Source organism: Pituophis catenifer, unplaced genomic scaffold (assembly GCF_029215685.1).
Source record: "Pituophis catenifer annectens isolate HBS135680 unplaced genomic scaffold, rPitCat1.0.hap2 SCAF_2, whole genome shotgun sequence".
Taxonomy (NCBI): Eukaryota; Metazoa; Chordata; class Lepidosauria; order Squamata; family Colubridae; genus Pituophis; species Pituophis catenifer.
In genome coordinates, this window is record NW_027256882.1 from 245157740 (window position 1) to 245175628 (window position 17889).

A 17889-nucleotide genomic window follows, 5' to 3' on the forward strand; every position below is an offset into this window, starting at 1 on the left:
TTAAACCATCTTTCCAAACAGCCTCCATGTTTCCAGTGCCTTTCTCCCCACTTGGAACTGAACCCAGATTTCTTCCAACACTCCTTTGATGTGCTCTTTCCATTAGAAATTTTGAGATACTGTATTTTTTGGAGTATAAGACTCACTGGAGTATAAGACGCACCTACCTTTTTTGGTGAGGAAAAGAAGAAAAAGAAATCTCCCTCTGCCTCTGAGCAATTTTGCCTCATTGCAGCAAACAGCAAACAGCCTGCTTTACTTTCTTTTTCATTTTCAGCATAGCTTGATTAGCACAAGGAAAAAAATCTGTTCCAGCAATTTACCTCTTTGCAACAAGCAGCAGAGCCCTGCGCAAAACAGCTGAGAGCAAATCTCACCTGAGAGTTAGGAGGCTGATCCAATCAACTTGTGCTAATTAGCCTGTGCTGAAGCTGAAAGGAGCTGTTTTTTCTTGCTGTTTGCTTGCAAGGAGGTAATTGCTGCGAGGCAGAGGCCAAAGGGTGGGGCCAGTGGGTGGCTGAGGCTACATTAGGTGTATAAGACGCATCTAAATTTTCACCCCCTTTTAGGGGGAAAAAGGTGTGTCTTAATACGGTAGTTTCAAACTGATAGTGCAAATATTGCCCCAGTTTTACAATTTTGACAATCTTTCACTTTTTATCTAGAGAAGTGATGATAGGATTTAAAAAGCCAATTCAAATATGCCCATTTTTCTGTTTAATCAATTTTGCCAAGCACCTACCCAACTGACAATAAAATAGCGCTCACCACTTACAATAAAATACTTGTTTTTACTACAATAAAATACTCCTTCAAAAATGAGAGGGTCAATCTATTTGCGAAAGCACCAAAAGGCACAACAAGAAACAGTGAATAGAAACTAACCAAAGACAGAAGCAACCTAGGACTAAGGAGAAATTTCCTAATGGTGAGAGCAATCAACCAATGGAATAGCTTGCCTTCAGACGTTGTGGGTGCTCCATCATTAAAGGCTTTCAAAAAGAGATGGGACAACTATTTGTCTGAAATGATAGAGAGTCTCCTGCTCAAGGAAATTGGACTAGAAGACCTCTGAGTTCCCTTCCAACTCTATTATTCTATGTTCTCTATGTTCTAAATTGGGTGCTTCACAGCAGAATCAATACAGCTGGCTGGACCACACATACATTAAATTCAGGGCCTGTATGATCAAGCTGTACCATTGTCCCATCATGTATCTTTTTCTCCCAGGAAGGAACAAGAAGTAGCCAACAGTGCAGCAGTTATAAAAGGTCTTGAGCAACTCCAGGGAGTATCAGCTGATCAGAGAAGTGTTACTTAATACCCTTTATAATTTTAAAACAAGTCAACCAGATGGATGCATTGTCACCGAAATTCATTTCATTCTATTTTGGAGACAGGGCATCCTTTTTCTTATATTTATTTATCTGCATGATGATAATGGTACGGTGCAGGGGTGAAATCCATTTTTTTTTCCCTACCGGTCCTGTGGGCGTGGCATGGCGGGCGTGGCAGGGGAAGGATATTGCAAAATCTCCATTCCCACCCCTCTCCAGGGGAAGGATACTGCAAAATCTCCATTTCCTCCCCTCCTGGGGGAAGGATATTGCAAAATCTCCATTCCCACCACATTCTGGAGCCAGCCAGAGATGATATTTGCCGGTTCTCCGAACTACTCAAAATTTCCGCTACCGGTTCTCCAGAACCTGTTAGAACTTGTTGGATTTCTCCTCTGGTACGGTGGCCTTAGAATAACTCCCTAGATGTGCGTTTTGCCTTTCTTTCCGGGATAGGATTCGAAGTAGCGAGTTCTCACCAGCCCTGTTATAAGCCTTCAAGCGGCATCCTTGGGAACAAGACCTTACCTCCTCTCGCCTTCGTCCTTGTAGGTGTTCAGGAAGAGCCCGAAGTAGTCCGGCCCCGGCTGAATCTTCCCCTGAAAGGCGAACCGCAGCTCGTAGAGGCTGCCCGCTCTCAGGCTCTCCAGCAGTTCGAGCACCAGGTACTGGTTCCCAGGGGCCGTCCACACCTCCCCCAACGGGATGCTGCGGGTGGAGTTGGCGGGCGCCTCTTCCAGCGGACCCCACACCGAAGCGCCCTGGTAAGTCAGCTCGGCGCTGTGCAGGAGAACCGCGGAGGTGGCTTCGCGGCACCGCACCGTGATGTTCACCTGTCCCGAGTGCGTGCGGGGTTTGGGGAGGCCGGGCGCCAGGTGAGGCCAGAGCAAGAGCGAGTAGTGGATCGGCGTGACGTGCCGGGGCAAGCGCTGCTGGTCCCAGGGTCCCGGGGGCCGCGCCGTGGGCTCCGCGCTAGCGTTGGCCCAGGGCGTCGTCGGAACGCCTGGCCTCAGCTGCTCGGGTTCTTTCGGTCCCAGCGCGCAACGCCCGTAGAGGATCGCCAGCACTAGGAGCGCCACCAGCAAGGCAACCGGGAGCAGCGCCAGCAGCAGCGCGGATTTCTTTCCCAGGTAGAAGCCCGAGCGCAGTTTGGCGCTCATGACGACGCCCGGCTTCCTTCTCCGCGGGTGAAAGGAGGAAAAAGAGAGAGAGAAAGAAAGAGAGAGAGAGAGAGAGAGAGAGAAAGAGAAAGGCGAAGAACTGCGCTTGAAGACGCGGGGGGCGAAATAAAAGCGGGAGGGAAGGGGAGGGAGGGAGGAGGGGTAGAGGTGGGGCGCCTCTTTCGCGAAACAGCTGAGAAGTGGGGGGGGGAAGGCCTCGGGGCCTCTTTAGAAACTCAGGACCGAAGGCATCGGCAACCGCACTTGGCCCAGAAAGTATTCCGTTCCGTGCAGTTCGAGGCAAAACCGGGCTCTGGAAATGGCCAGCCGAAAGGCTGCATCCCGCAGCTTCCAGACCGAGAGCCTCTCGAAGTAAGGCGGTCTTTGGCTAAGCGCAAGTCCTGCCGCACCCAGAGTCCCATCCCAATGTAGCAACACACACACACACACACACGCCTCCCACCCACACCTCCCGGGCTCCCCGGCTATCCTATTTCTCCGGAAGACCGAGGAAGCCTTTGGGGGGGGGGGTGGCTTTCCTCGGCTTGTGAGACCCAGCAGCGGCGGGGGAGGCTTCTCATCCGCCATCCTTCCTTTCCTTGGTGGCAGGCGTCCTAATCTGGAGGGCGAAATGGGCGGACGGTGAATAGAGAATGTACTTAAACGTGTCAGCTGGGACTCTTCACGGAAAGGGATGCTGGAGAAGTTTTGGTCCGCGAAGGTCTAAAAAACAGCATATAAAACAGGTTCTGCCAAACTGTAACCCGAATATTTGAGAACTTCTGCTTTATGGGGGGGGGGGGTAGCACCGGTAAAAAAAAAAAAATCCAATAAATTTGGGTAAAGAAAGTTTATCAAGAAGAGGTGAAATATTTTCCAAAAAATGCTTCATAACTGCTAGCGAAATTGAGGATGTGATATTATTATTATTATTATTATTATTATTATTATTATTATTATTATTATTATTATTAGTAGTAGTAGTAGTAGTAGTAGTAGTAGTAGTAGTAGTAGTATTAGTATTACTATTACTATTATTATTATTGCAATACCCAAAGGGCTACCCCGCTATTTAGAAATTCTAAATTTGCCAGACTTGAACATTTTGACTCTACATAAAACCACCTTACTCAGAACAGCTTATATCTCCCACGATACCTTAACAGTTCCTAGGTCCTTGGTTAGGACTCGAGCTGCTGAGCTATTAACCAGCCTCACAAGCTGTGAATCTCACTAAAGATTAAATAATAATAATAATAATAATAATAATAATAATAAAGCAGCTTATGACAATAAATCATGCCTTGCACCCTAAAAGTGATGTTGACCGATTATATTTACCAAGAGCAGAGGGTGGTCGAGGACTCCTACAAGTAAAGCAGACTGTGGAAGAAGAAAAATGCAGCTTGAATGATTACATCCAGAAAAGTGAAGAACCAATGATTAAGGAAGTAAATAAAGGAGGCCTTTTAAAGACAACTAAAACAAAAGCAGAATCTAAGAAAGAAGTAATTGAGCAGCGAGCTGAAAATTGGAAACACAAAGCTCTGCATGGCCAATACTTGAAAAGTATTGAAGGCAAAGCTGACCAGAAACTAACTTGGAACTGGTTAAGATCAGGAGTACTGAAAAAAAAGAAACAGAAAGCTTTATTTTGGCAGCTCAAGAACAAGCCCTAGCCACAAACTGCATGAAGGCAAAAATTCAACATGTTACCACCAACAGCAAATGAGAAAGATGAGACAGTCGACCACCTGATCAGTGGGTGCAGCAAAATTTCACAAACCGACTACCTACAACGCCATGACCGTGTTGCTATGATCATTCACTGGAAATTGTGCCAGAAGTTTGGATCTGAGTACAGCAAAAACCACTGGGAACATCAGGTTGAGAAAGTTTTAGAGAATGAGAAACTCAAGATCTTGTGGGACTTTAGGATTCAGACTGACAGGCACTTGGTCCACAACACACCTGACATAACAATAATTGAAAAGAAAAAAGTATGGTTCATTGACATTGCAATACCTGGTGATGCACGGATTGAAGATAAGCAGCAAGAAAAAATCACAAAGTACCGGGACTTGCAAATTGAAGTTGAGCGACTGTGGAAAAAGAAATTGTATGTTGTCCCGATTGTAATTGGAGCCCTTGGAGCAATACCCAAAGGGCTGCCCTGCTATTTAGAAATTCTAAATTTGCCGGACTTGAACATTTTGACTCTACAAAAAACCACCTTACTCGGAACAGCTTACATCCTCCGACGATACCTTAACAGTTCCTAGGTCCTTGGTTAGGACTCGAGCTGCTGAGCTATTAACCAGCCTCAAAGGCTGTGAATCTCACTAAAGATTAACCAATAAATAATAATAATAATAATAATAATAATAATAATAATAATAATAAAATAATAATAATAATAATAATAATAATAATAATAATAATAATAATAATAATAATAATAATAATAATAATTTTATTTCTATACCGCCCTTCTCCCGAAGGACTCAGGGCGGTGTACAGCCTATTAAAAGCCCAAAGACAATTAAAATTATTTAAAATTATTAAATAATTTCGGCTCAATATTAACCCCCCCCCCAAAAAAATTTAAAACATCCAATTTAAAATCATTACATTGATAGCCTGGCCTGGCGGAACAGCAGGGTCTTAAGGGCACAGCGAAATACCCTGGGGTCGGAGATCTTACGCATTTCCGCATAAGATATGATAAAGATATGATAAAGAACGTGAGAACAATGATCTCTATAATAGCTTTCTCCAACTGAATGCCTGGTGGATTACTATTTGTATATTATGGAGCAGGCAGGGCCTCTGAAGCCTGGTGAGAGAATTATGTTCCTGAAAAGCAAACAAAGATTACTTGGGTCTTCCTTTTTTCAAACTTTCTCCAGAGCAGGGTCCTTGTTTTACTTCATTGTGCCATACATGCTCCACCTACATTGGACTGTTTATACATTCCACATCTTAAAAGATTTTTAATTTAAACCTTCAGAACTCTTCCATATCACATAGTTTCCTAGGGGGTCATATGAGAAATAAAGGGAAAAGTGCTATGGGATTTCCAGGGAATTTTTAATTGGAGGCTTCTTTTTTTGTGTGTCTTTTTTTCTCAATTAGTTACATCTGATTTTATTTGCCTTATATTTAATAAATAAAATGAAGGAAAACTTATACTAGTTAAAGTTCTATCACTATTTTTCTTTGTACTCAGACATAATCAAACTGTAAACATTGATTTGACAGAAATGAAATGCCTTATGTTTAGCAAACCATTCTATCAGTGAAGTGGCGCTACACAATTTTTCTAGTGGCTCATTCTAGTTGAACTCCATTTTTTTTTAAAAAAAAAATATCCATCCAATTGGATATTGTGCTCAAAAATAATCTCTTTTCGCTTTTACCACAAGGTCTAGCAAGTATCCTGTCTGGTGAATTTTTGAAGAAGTTTCTTAGAAGAAAAAGAGTTAAAAATACATTAATGTCCAAATATTTTGTGCTTCACCCCAAAGTATGGCTGTTTGTCAAACTGGCAACTACTCTATTGTCTGCATTCCAGGGCCATTTTCTGGCAGAACATTCAACCTTAGTCATTTCTAATTGCTTGAGATTAATGGGCCCTGCCTCTCTAGGCTAAAGGATAGTCTAGTCCAGCATTTAACGTTGTATAGGGCCATTCATATGTATCAAGAAGGTCATAAGTTTATATAGAAAGGTGATTATTTGAGGTGTTTTAATTTTCTAATGCTGACTTTTTTTTTTGGTCTATGGTGTAATAACTGGAACTGTACACTATGTACCAGTCATCACAGAATTATTATATTCCAGATTATTCAACTTTTTCTTGTTTGTAACAGCAGCAGCAACATCACACTTCTGAAATCCTTTCCCGATCAGTCCTTGGCTACTAAATATGTATATGTAATTTGCATTTCTTTTTGTGTCTGTTTAATCTTCAACTTTCCCATTTGCTTATATTGAACAGCATTCCCTATTTTAAGATTAATTCAACCAATGTGGAGAGATACTATTAGAGCTTTCACTTTACTCATCTTTACTACCCCTAACATTTATGAATAATTTTAAAAATATTGGTCCCAACATGAATCCTGGGGACTTCATTCTCAATATCTTTTCATTGAAAATCATTCATTCCTATTCTCTAATTCCTATTCTGTTCCCACTTGTAGTCTATGAAAGCTCTGATTGGTCAGGATTGAAGGATTTGGAAGCTATAACTACAATGCCTAATATTGTGCTTTAGCTGTATATTTAAACATTATGAGAAATCCATATCATATTGGGATTCCTTTGATGTTTTCAAAGAGTCTTCACATTCCAACTGGGATGATTTAAAGAAACTAGGAGAGATCCAAGACTAAAGTCAACACATCAATCCAAAGAGCTTAAATACCCAGTAAAAATCTCAGTTTATGGAGTGGTATCAAGTGGTTTGAGACCAAAATACCATGCAATGGGGTGAGCTCCAGTCCTTACCACAGCTCCTGCCTACCTAGCAGTTTGAAAGCATGCAAAGACAAATAGCTAAATAGGTGCCACTTCGATGGGAAAGTAACAGCATTTCATGTGCCTTTGGCACATAATCATGCTGGCCACATCACCATGGAAATGTCTTTGGATAATGCTGGGTCCGTCAACTAAGAAACTGAGATGAGCACTGCTGCCTAGAGTCAGACACACCAGACAGGAGAAATCTTTATCTATAAATGACATAGGGAACTTACCTTTGACAGTGGCAGCATTATGTGGGAGCTGAAGTGTTGGAGAGCCAACATCTTGAAGTAGTAAAGCTGAAGACACCACTTGCAATTTTGCTTGACGACCATGCATAGACCACTCAATTAAACATTTGCAATGAGTTGTTTAGACTATTTACAGTATATTGCCTGAAGATGGAAAAAATAGCACTTTACCTATGCAAATGGTGTAGCAAATAATTCATATAGACTTTGAAGGATCATTTATGGCCCATCATTTTTAGTTGTGGTGGATGTAAGTTCAAACAGATCAGAGATATTTCCAATGATCTCAATATGCATACAGCAGATGTGTTACTAAAACTCTTTGTGAGAACAGTGTTTCATAGCAGTGACTATTAAAAGCCTACAATTTATAGTGGAATAGTTTCAGGCATTTCTGGAAAGAAATGGAATCAAACATAGAACATTAGTGCTGTAGCACCTTGCTACAAATGGATTAGCTGAAAGATTCAAAGTTTGTTCAAAGTTTTAAGAATGCTTTGTGACTACTTTCTATGGAAAATATAACACTGATTCAAAAAATTGAATTTTTTCTACTTAATATTGCAATATAATACATACAGTACAAGAGCAAATAAAAGGTAAGAAATGTTGTTCTTAGGCTGCTTCTTAGATCCAACATACTTTGAGAGGCATATGGGACAAATATTGTAGCAGAAATAACTCAGAACTTCTCATACAGAAACCTGACACTTCTGTACTAGACTAACTATACTAACAAAAGCTAGAGTGTAAGTGAACAACCAAAACAAAGAAGGAACTCAAACTTTTATAGCGACTGCTCATGATAGCATTTGGGGATGACACACAGACCAGCTGAAAAGAACAGAGGTACACAAGGTAGTCGTGACTGATATGGTTGGAGACTTAGCTGTAATTCCAATGTTAACCACAAGTAACACCTTCCCCCAAAGCAGACTCGTAGCCAATGGTTTATCCATAGTTGCCAGTAAAAGTCAGAAACATCAAATATTTCTATTTGTGATGATTTTTAATTTCATTTGCATATGAAACCACCAAGGTACATAAAACATATAATAATTTATTAAGATAGTGGCAAAAATTGTGAATCTAATGAAAAGAATTGGTTCGCATTCAGCAAGACAACACATATTTAGAATATGGTTTTGGGAAAAAATTTTTTTTAAATAATTCAAGCAATCCAATTAGGAATGAGTAATAATGTCCACAGTAAAGTATAAAAATATTAAAGTAGCAAGGAAGGGGGCAGAAAGAAAAAGAAATTTGTTCTAATTCTTTCTTATTCTCCTTTTAGATTTTTCTCAAAGTCTCTCTATCTATCCATCCATCTATCTATCTATCTATCTATCTATCTATCTATCTATCTATCTACCTATCTACCTACCAACCAACCTATCCCTTTTCCATTTATTTGCATGTTTTACTTAATCAATAATAAGAGGTATTTAAAAATAAAAATTTCAATAGATTCTTAGATTACATCTTTTTTTTAACAAAATACATTTTAGGAATAACTTCATTGGATTTATGAGGTTGGAAATACAGTGGAATCAATTCATTGCAATCAACAGTTTTATTTAAATGTATCAATCAGTTTGGAAAAGAAGTTATTGAATGCATTAACTTAACTTGACGTTTAATATTTTTGGACGTTTGAATCCTTTTGAAGCTTATCTTTATCACATGGGAGTTGACACCAAAAAGGCTATTTCTGTACTTTACTTACAGCCAAAAGACTTATTGTTCAGTATTGGAAAGATATACGGTACATACGGCTCCAACTATTCAGAATTAATACAGATAAAGAGCTATTGTTATTATTGTTTAAGCAAGTCTGTATGGTTAACTGGGGCTGCCTCTATTTGTAATTCTTGCAAACTCTCTAAAGCAGAGGTATCCAAGCTTGGCATCTTTCAAGACTTTCAAGACTTGGCTGGCTGGGAATTCTGGAAGTTGAAGTTCACAAGTCTTAAAAATTTACCAAAGTTGGACATCCTGCTCTAGAGTTCACTGCAACAAAATGTCTACTCCTGACTATCATCATTTGACTGATTAAAGAAAAGACACAGCAGAAGTAACACGAAGTCATCTGGGTCAAAGAAAAGGACTTTCAATAAATTCTTCCAAAAACTCTAAAGCTGTTTGTTTACAGAAATGCAATAACACTACACACTATACAGCACTGTTGTTCCATTGCATGATAATAATACTTTCATATTTTTTCAGTCTCTCATTTGCTATTTTTGTTCCAGAGCTCCAAAGTGAAAAACATTAAGGATTCATTTGTAAATTTCTCTTTTAAAAATGACAAAAGTTGACCTCAAAATTATCACTTTAAAATGGAAAACAATTTTTAAAGGTAAACTACGGCAGAATTTAGAAATGGGTGAACCAGTTATTGAAATCAGTTTATATAGGCTTTGCCTGTATATGTCTAACAGGAATATAATTGTTGGTGTGAAAAAGTGATGGAAGAGATATTATAAACAATATAATGAATAATACAAAACACTGTTCCTTTTAGGAATGATGGTTCTCCTATTGTTTATTAGGATTCTTCTACTACATAATTATAATCATATGGACTAGAACAGTTGTTAGAATTTACAGGAATATGTTATAGCACCATCACTAAGGAAGACGTTGAATTTTGAAAAACCTCTATGCCAAGAATTCATGACAATTCTCAGTGAACATATATAGAGACCTTTTCCAGGTTAATCTGTCCCTGATGTGGCCCTTCAGGTTCACCAATGGTGAATCCATTACCACCATTGCCAAATCTATCCACTTTCTGTTGGTCATGTTCTTCTCTTTCCTTTCATTGGCAGCAATTGCCACTTTAATTTGCAATCAGTTGCAATTCTAAGTCAATCCCCATATCTCAATCTAAATAATCTTACACACCACTCAGTTCAGCTGGCAATATTGCTTGACATGTGTTAAACATCAAGAATAGAACAGTTAACTGGAAAATATGATGAAAGGCAGGGAAAAGTAAAGATAAGAACAGTAGGGAACAATTTACACTATAACTATGTATCAAAAGGCAAGAACTTTCCAGAGCCACTAGAAGCAATGCTGTGGGTAATTAGCATGGCAATCCCAAAGGAAATGGTCTTCCAGTCTGGGATTATGCCCTTAATGACAACAGTATAGAGATGAAAAATAGAACACAGGGTGAGTCTCCTTGCTTCTGTGCCATAAAAACATACAAATAAACAAAACCAATTTGGTGGACATGAATAATGAATCCAGCCATTTGGGGAAAACAAAACCCGCACCCCCTTTTCTCCAGGAATTGTGTGGTATTCCATGAGCTACTTTATTAGGAGAACACTGGATAATCAGTGTATCATTAGCTTCTAATCCATTGGGCAGGTACCGTGTTTCCCCGAAAATAAGATCCCGTCTTATATTTTTTTGAACACCGAAATAAGCTCTTGGCCTTATTTTCGGAGAGGTCTTATTATTTTGGGGTGCTTGGAAGAAACCAGAGGAAATGGCAGGGACCGGCTGCACATGCGTTTAAATATTTTCAGGGAGGGCTTATTTTAGTGCACGCACTCAAAAATGAGCATATTATCAGGGGAATGTCTTATTTTAGGAGAAACAAGGTAAGTAGAAGTAGACATGGCTGGGCTACAGAATCAAGAGGTGTTTAGGAGGGATATTTTTGTGCTGCCAGATATGGATCATGATTTGTGTAATGCTTTTCCAGTTATTCATCTTCTTTTTCTTGGAGGCTTAGACAGGAACTGCCAGGCAACTGGTAGACTCTATTGAAAAAGAAGCTCAAGGTGCAGAAGACTTTGGTAACAAATGAGAAAAAGAAAAATGCTGGGTTTTGGCATCTTGTTGCCAACTCAGCTCCATAAAGTGATTCTGGGCAGGAGGAAACTTGGTCTCATTCAAGAATGGTACAAACATGTTTACAGCTTATGGAGCATCATTTCTAGTGATACAGAACCTGTCCATAACTTCAAAGTCTCTCGCTGACTGGCCCCATTCATGGCAGAACTGAAAAGCACTAAAGCAGTTGGCAATCTAGTGCCAGTGGAACCAGGGGCGGTATTCACTTACCTTTGCTGCCGGTTTGCAAATGTGAGTGTGTTCTTTCCGCGCATGTACAGAGCACCAAAAATGTGGATAAATGGGATGTGATTACGTCCAGGCGGGTGGGTGGAGCCTCCCGCAGCCGTCGCTACCAGTTCACCCAAACTGGATAGAACCGGCTGAATACCACCACTGATTGGAACGCTAAAACTCTCTAGAGTAGTAGATTCCTGTTCTAACTTTCTTATTTAACCTTATCAGTCAATCCTTACTGATACATAAAGATGAGGGTAATCAACAGGAGTTCCATTTTTTTTTAAGAAGGGTGATTAATTCCACCAATTATCTGTACACTTAACATTTCTAAATAAGATTTAATATAACAATAAGAGTATCAGAAATACTGTTTACAAACCTATGTTTGGAAAAGTAGGCATTATTTCTGACATAGGGCAAAATAGAATAAAATGAGTTGAGTAAATGAGAACTAAGCAAACATCTGCACTCAGCAAAGGGGGATCAGGTTTTTTTTGAGGAAAAATTCATTTGCAATATTAGTCAGTTGTATTTATTAAATATTCCTTGTAAATAATATGATTCAACTTAAAAAATTAAATTTTAGAATGTGTGCAGTAAGGATATTTCAACAAGATGTGCATAAATTGTAAAATGTACCATGTCTCCTAATCATCTGTTTTATGAACATAATTTAAAGGTAATATTTGGATTTAGATTGAGAACATATTTATTTTAATTCATTTTGTGAATTTGTGTCTGATTATAAAAGCCTTATGCCTCCAGTTCTGATAACAAAGAGCAAGATGAACTGTGATTTTGAGGAAATGTACTCTATACTTTTACCTCATTTGTTTGCGTTAATTTCAGTCCCACTGTAAACATCAACTGTTCTAATGAAATCCATCAGGCAGGCATGCATAGGATGAATTCAAAGCTCTTTCATTCTATCCTTATTCAACATCAGTAGCTTAAATAAACCATTTTTAAATGTAAAGTTGGTCTAAGCTCCTGCATATCTCCATCCAGGTCACCTTCTTTACTCTCTACAATTACTTATAATGTCCCTTACGGCTTGGGTCCTCACTAGTTGTGAAATCTGCCTACCCAGTATATACCATCTACGTTAGAGCTCTATAGTTACCAATCAGCCAAGCAACTGGGCTGGAAGGAGATAGACCAGAGGCCAGCTTGCTTTCTGATGTCAGAATGTCTTTATAATATTAACATTTTAAAAGACTGTAAAACACTGCTCTTCTGCAGTGTTTTTTAGATAAACAAAAACCCCCGTTAGGTGGAATGCAGTCCTGAGAGTTTAATTGTGGTTTAACATACTATGTTTTATCATTGTAAACAAACTAGAAATTTGACAGCAGATATGGAAATGATTATGTAAATAAATACACCGTTAATATTCATATTTCCTAAACAACTAATTTGCAGTACTGTGTACAGCTGTGACTGCTTCTTCTTGAAGAATACACTGCAGAATTGGAAAAGATACATAAAAGAGCAACCAGGTTAAATTGGCTTCCTTGGTCGTAGCGATCATAATGCTCAGGATTTTAGTGAGATGAGGAGTGCAACATTTTTGTGGCCCTCTAGAAACTGGTTAAGTATTATGCAGGTTAGTGCCAAGAAAAATATCTCCTTTTGTTATCCCAGGAGCACTGGAGGGGTGCCGAGCCCAATCAAAACATACCAGAGGTGGAAACATTTGTAAAGCTTTATTTACGTGCAAAGAAGGATGCAGGGACTAATCACCAAAGTAGCACGCACTGTCCTTCGATGAGCTGTTTTTTTTTTATACCCCACTATATTAGGCAAACAAAATCACAAGTTTCTAAATATCTAATCACAGTCCAGCTAAATGTCACGCTACACTGGGATATTCAGGAAGCAGGAATGCTTGGATAGTTAACTAATTATACCTCAACAGCAAAACAAAGCCATAAATTCTGAAATCACTAGCCAATTATTATATTCCCATAATGCTTTTATGTTGTTTCAGCATCTGGAGGTACAGAGGTTTGAAAGATAACAAACCTGCTTGTGCTGCATACATCTAAGACTTATCCAGTCTTATCTATTAGCTTCTGAAATGCTCCATTGTTACACTCTAAAGCACTTGCAGTTAAGGTTTCTGCTAGTCTAATTACGCATCAGATCTGCTTATCATCTACTGTTTTCTGCTTAGCAACAGTCAGGGTCGTCCAGAGAACAAACATGGAGAAAGTTGGTTCAGCTGGTCCATTACTTTTTTCAAGGGAGAGCCAATACTGATTTGCAGGTAATTTTGAACTCACGAATGAAGGCAAATATACGGGTCCCAGGATAATGTTGCAGGATCTGATCTTGGTGGCTCATCAGGACCAGAGGTTTAGTCTTCTGAGCTTTTGGACTCATGCTGGAGCCTATCCTCAGGGAACATCTCTACCAGAATGTGTGGTAGAGGATAGCAATTCCAATAGCACTTAGACTTAGAGGTGAAACTTGAAAAATTAGAATATCGTGCAAAAGTTCATTTATTTCAGTAATGCAACTTAAAAGGTGAAACTAATATGAGATAGATTCATTACATGCAAAGCGAGATAGTTCAGGCCTTGATTTGTCATAATTTTGATGATTATGGCTTACAGCTCATGAAAACCCCAAATTCACAATCTCAGAAAATTAGAATATTGTGAAAAGGTTCAATATTCTAGGCTCAAAGTGTCCCACTCTAATCAGCTAAGTAAGCCATAACACCTGCAAAGGGTTCCTGAGCCTTTAAATGGTCTCTCAGTCTGGTTCAGTAGGAATCACAATTATGGGAAAGACTGCTGACCTGACAGTTGTGCAGAAAACCATCATTGACACCCTCCATAAGGAGGGAAAGTCTCAAAAGGTAATTGCAAAAGAAGTTGGATGTTCCCAAAGTGCTGTATCAAAGCACATTAATAGAAAGTTATGTGGAAGAGAAAAGTGTGGAAGAAAAAGGTGCACAAGCAGCAGGGATGGCCACAGCCTGGAGAGGATTGTCAGGAAAAGGCCATTCAAAAGTGTTGGGGACTTTCACAAGGAATGGACTGAGGCTGGAGTCAGTGCATCAAGAGCCACCACACACAGACGGATCCTGGACATGGGCTTCAAATGTTGTATTCCCCTTGTCAAGCCGCTCCTGAACAACAAACAACATAAGAAGCGTCTTACCTGGGCTAAAGAAAAAAAGAACTAGTCTGTTGCTCAGTGGTCCAAAGTCCCCTTTTCTGGATGAGAGCAATTTTTGCATCTCATTTGGAAACCAAGGACCCAAAGTCTGAAGGAAGAATGGAGAGGCACACACTGCAAGATGCTTGAAGTCCAGTGTGAAGTTTCCACAGTCTGTGTTGATTTGGGGAGCCATGTCATCTGCTGGTGTTGGTCCATTGTGCTTCATTAAGTCCAGGGTCAACACAGCCGTCTACCAGGAGTTTTTGGAGCACTTCGTGCTTCCTTCCGCAGACAAGCTTTATGGGGATGCTGACTTCATTTTCCAGCAGGACTTGGCACCTGGCCACACTGCCAAAAGTACCAAAATCTGGTTCAATGACCATGGGATTACTGTGCTTGATTGGCCAGCAAACTCGCCTGACCTGAACCCCATACAGAATCTATGGGGCATTGCCAAGAGAAAGATGAGAGACATGAGACCGAACAATGCAGAAGAGCTGAAGGCCGCTATTGAAGCATCCTGGTCTTCCGTAACACCTCAGCAGTGTCACAGGCTGATAGCATCCATGCCACGCCGCATTGAGGCAGTAATTGATGCAAAAGGGCCCCAAACCAAGTACTGAGTACATATGCACGCTTATACTTTTCAGAAGTCCAATATTGTTCTATGTACAATCCTTGTTTTATTGATTTCATGTAATATTCTAATTTTCTGAGATTGTGAATGTGGAGTTTTCATGAGCTGTAAGCCATAATCATCAAAATTAAAATGGATTATTGTAATGCTCTCTACATGGGGCTCCCCTTGAGAAGCACCCGAAGGCTCCAACTGGTCCAGAATGTGGCCGCGCGGGTGGTAATGGGAGCAATGTGGCGCTCTCATGTAACCCCCCTCCTGCACGAGCTGCACTGGCTCCCAGTGGTTTTCCGGGTGCGCTTCAAGGTTTTGGTTACTATCTTTAGAGCGCTCCATGGCTCAGGACCAGGGTACTTACGAAACCGCCTCCTGCCACCAATAGCCTCTCACCAACCAGTTTGCTCCCATAGAGAGGGACTCCTCAGGGTGCCGTCGGCCAAACAATGTCGACTGATGGCCCCCAGGGGGAGAGCCTTTTCTGTGGGGGCACCTACCATCTGGAACGGGCTTCCCCCGGAGTTACGAAACATCCAAGACTTACGCATATTCCGCCGTGCCCTGAAAACATTTCTATTCCAACAAGCTGGTCTGGCCTAACTCTCCCTTTTTAATTGGCTTTTAAACTGGCTTTTAAATTGGGTTTTAAACCTCTTTAGATAAATTTGGATGTTTTTAATCTTTGAGCCTAAATTACTTAATCTGTTTCTTAATAGTTTTTAACTAATATGAAAAATAAATAAATAAATAAATAAAAATTATGACATATCAAGGCTTGAATTATCTCGCTTTGCATGTAATGAGTCTATCTCATATATTAGTTTCACCTTTTAAGTTGCATTACTGAAATAAATGAACTTTTGCACGATATTCTAATTTTTTGAGTTTCACCTGTATATACCACTTCATAGTGCTTTACAGCCCTCTCTATGTGATATATAGAGTCAGTATATTGCCCCCCAAAAATTGAGTCCTCATTTTACCAACCTTGGAAGAATGGAAGGCTGAGGCGACTTTGAGCCGGTGAGAATCAAACTGCTGCCAGTCAGCAGAATTAGCCTGCAATACTGCATTCTAACCACTGCGCCACCACGGCTCTTCCCAAAATTGGATCCTGCAATTTTGAACTACTGTTTGCAAACATTTACTACGTTAAATATTAAGCTGTAGAAAACCAGCAGTTTCTGGAAAAGGATGCTAGTTAACGGACAATACAAGATTGTTCTCTTTTAGAAATGGAAACATATGTTCCCCCCCCCCCACAAGCTAGAAGTCCTGGAACATAACTCAGACACCAAAAAGTAGTCCATAATGGAAGGTCAGGAAATCCTACATGCATAACATTATTAAATGAAATTGGCACCTGCAAATACACATTTGGATTGCATGTAAAAGTACTTCTACATTTGGACACACTGAAATGATTAAACATACATAATATTTGAATTAGGTCAAAGATGAACTAAAAAAATAACAGCATTTAAGAGTCTCAGAGCATCTATAAATCCAGGCATCTCCTACATTCCAGGTCTGGTAGTTGGCTCCAGTCCAATAAACACAAGCTATCGTAACTTCCTAGCTTGCATTTAAAAAAGAAAATAAACACTTTTAATAATTAGGAAGTATTAAAATAAGGTGTTTAAATATGCTTGTAGAATTTTAGTATGTGTGTGTGTATATATTTCTTTGCTAAATATGGGCGGCAGGGACATGCTCAAAAGTTTAGTTTTAAAGAGAAAAGCAATTGTAATCATTCTGTAAATAGAAAAAGGAAACCATAGAAAGTGGGTGTTGTGTTTCTGTTTGACAAATGAAATTGTTTAGGTCATGTTTGTATTTTTTGACCACCCACTAAATGATAGAATTCATGAAAAAAACTAAGAGTAAAAATGTGGGATGGATCAAGAAGTATTTCACTGAAATATAATTTAACTTCAGAAAATGGCTGGCTGTATTTTAGAACGGGGACTCAAATGGGGCAAAAATAAGAGAAATTAGAAAAACATCTTGACTGGGTTTGTACAACGTGTTTAGCCCTGATGCAATTTGTTTGCTTTAGGGTATTTGCCAGAAACCAGTCACTGTGATTTATTTAACAAACTTTAGTTAAACCAAAATGTGATGTAGTCTGATATGCAAACTTCATCTATATGTACTGCAGTTTAGGCTTATCTAGAAAGAGCCAGTTATCTAGAGCAATTGCAAACATTCAGAAACTTGTATTTGTTACAACTTTGACATAGTTATTCAAATTCAAAAACAACATCTTCATTTGTTAATTGAGATGAGCAATGACTAATTAGTAACCAAACAGAAATAGACGTCCTCCAAACTTTTTAAAAATATTACTACCCCATATTTCATAAAACGAAATAATCCAACTAAAATGACAATAGGCTAGGCAAAGGAAAAGATGATTTATGCTAAGAGAACTAAAGAAAAATACAAAATTTATCTAGATCATCCAGGGCCAAAGACCAAAAGGCAAATAAAGGTTTTACCCTGTATGTGTGTGTCTGCTAGAGAGGGCATTTGATTTCTGGATGCCAAAATTCATAGCTGTCATCAGTATAACTCAAGCTGTGAAAATATCCAGTGCACATCTGGTTTGACTTTAAGGGATGGGTTACAATTATTCCATCTTGAAGTCACAGGTAATGTGTTGTCAGAAATTACAGCTTTTCATTCTGCTTTGCACTCAAGCAGCTTTGATTATT

The 17889-nt window shown here is 39.4% G+C and overlaps 1 protein-coding gene across 1 annotated transcript in view; it reads right to left on the reverse strand.

Moving 5' to 3' along the window:
• The window catches only part of LVRN (laeverin), a 46659-nt gene extending 44162 nt beyond the window's left edge, over positions 1 to 2497 (reverse strand). The window contains exon 1 of the mRNA XM_070938722.1: positions 1866 to 2497. Within this exon, the coding sequence (XP_070794823.1) occupies positions 1866 to 2497 (632 nt within the window). The remainder of the gene's footprint in view (positions 1 to 1865) is intronic.
• Positions 2498 to 17889: the final 15392 nt, after the last annotated feature.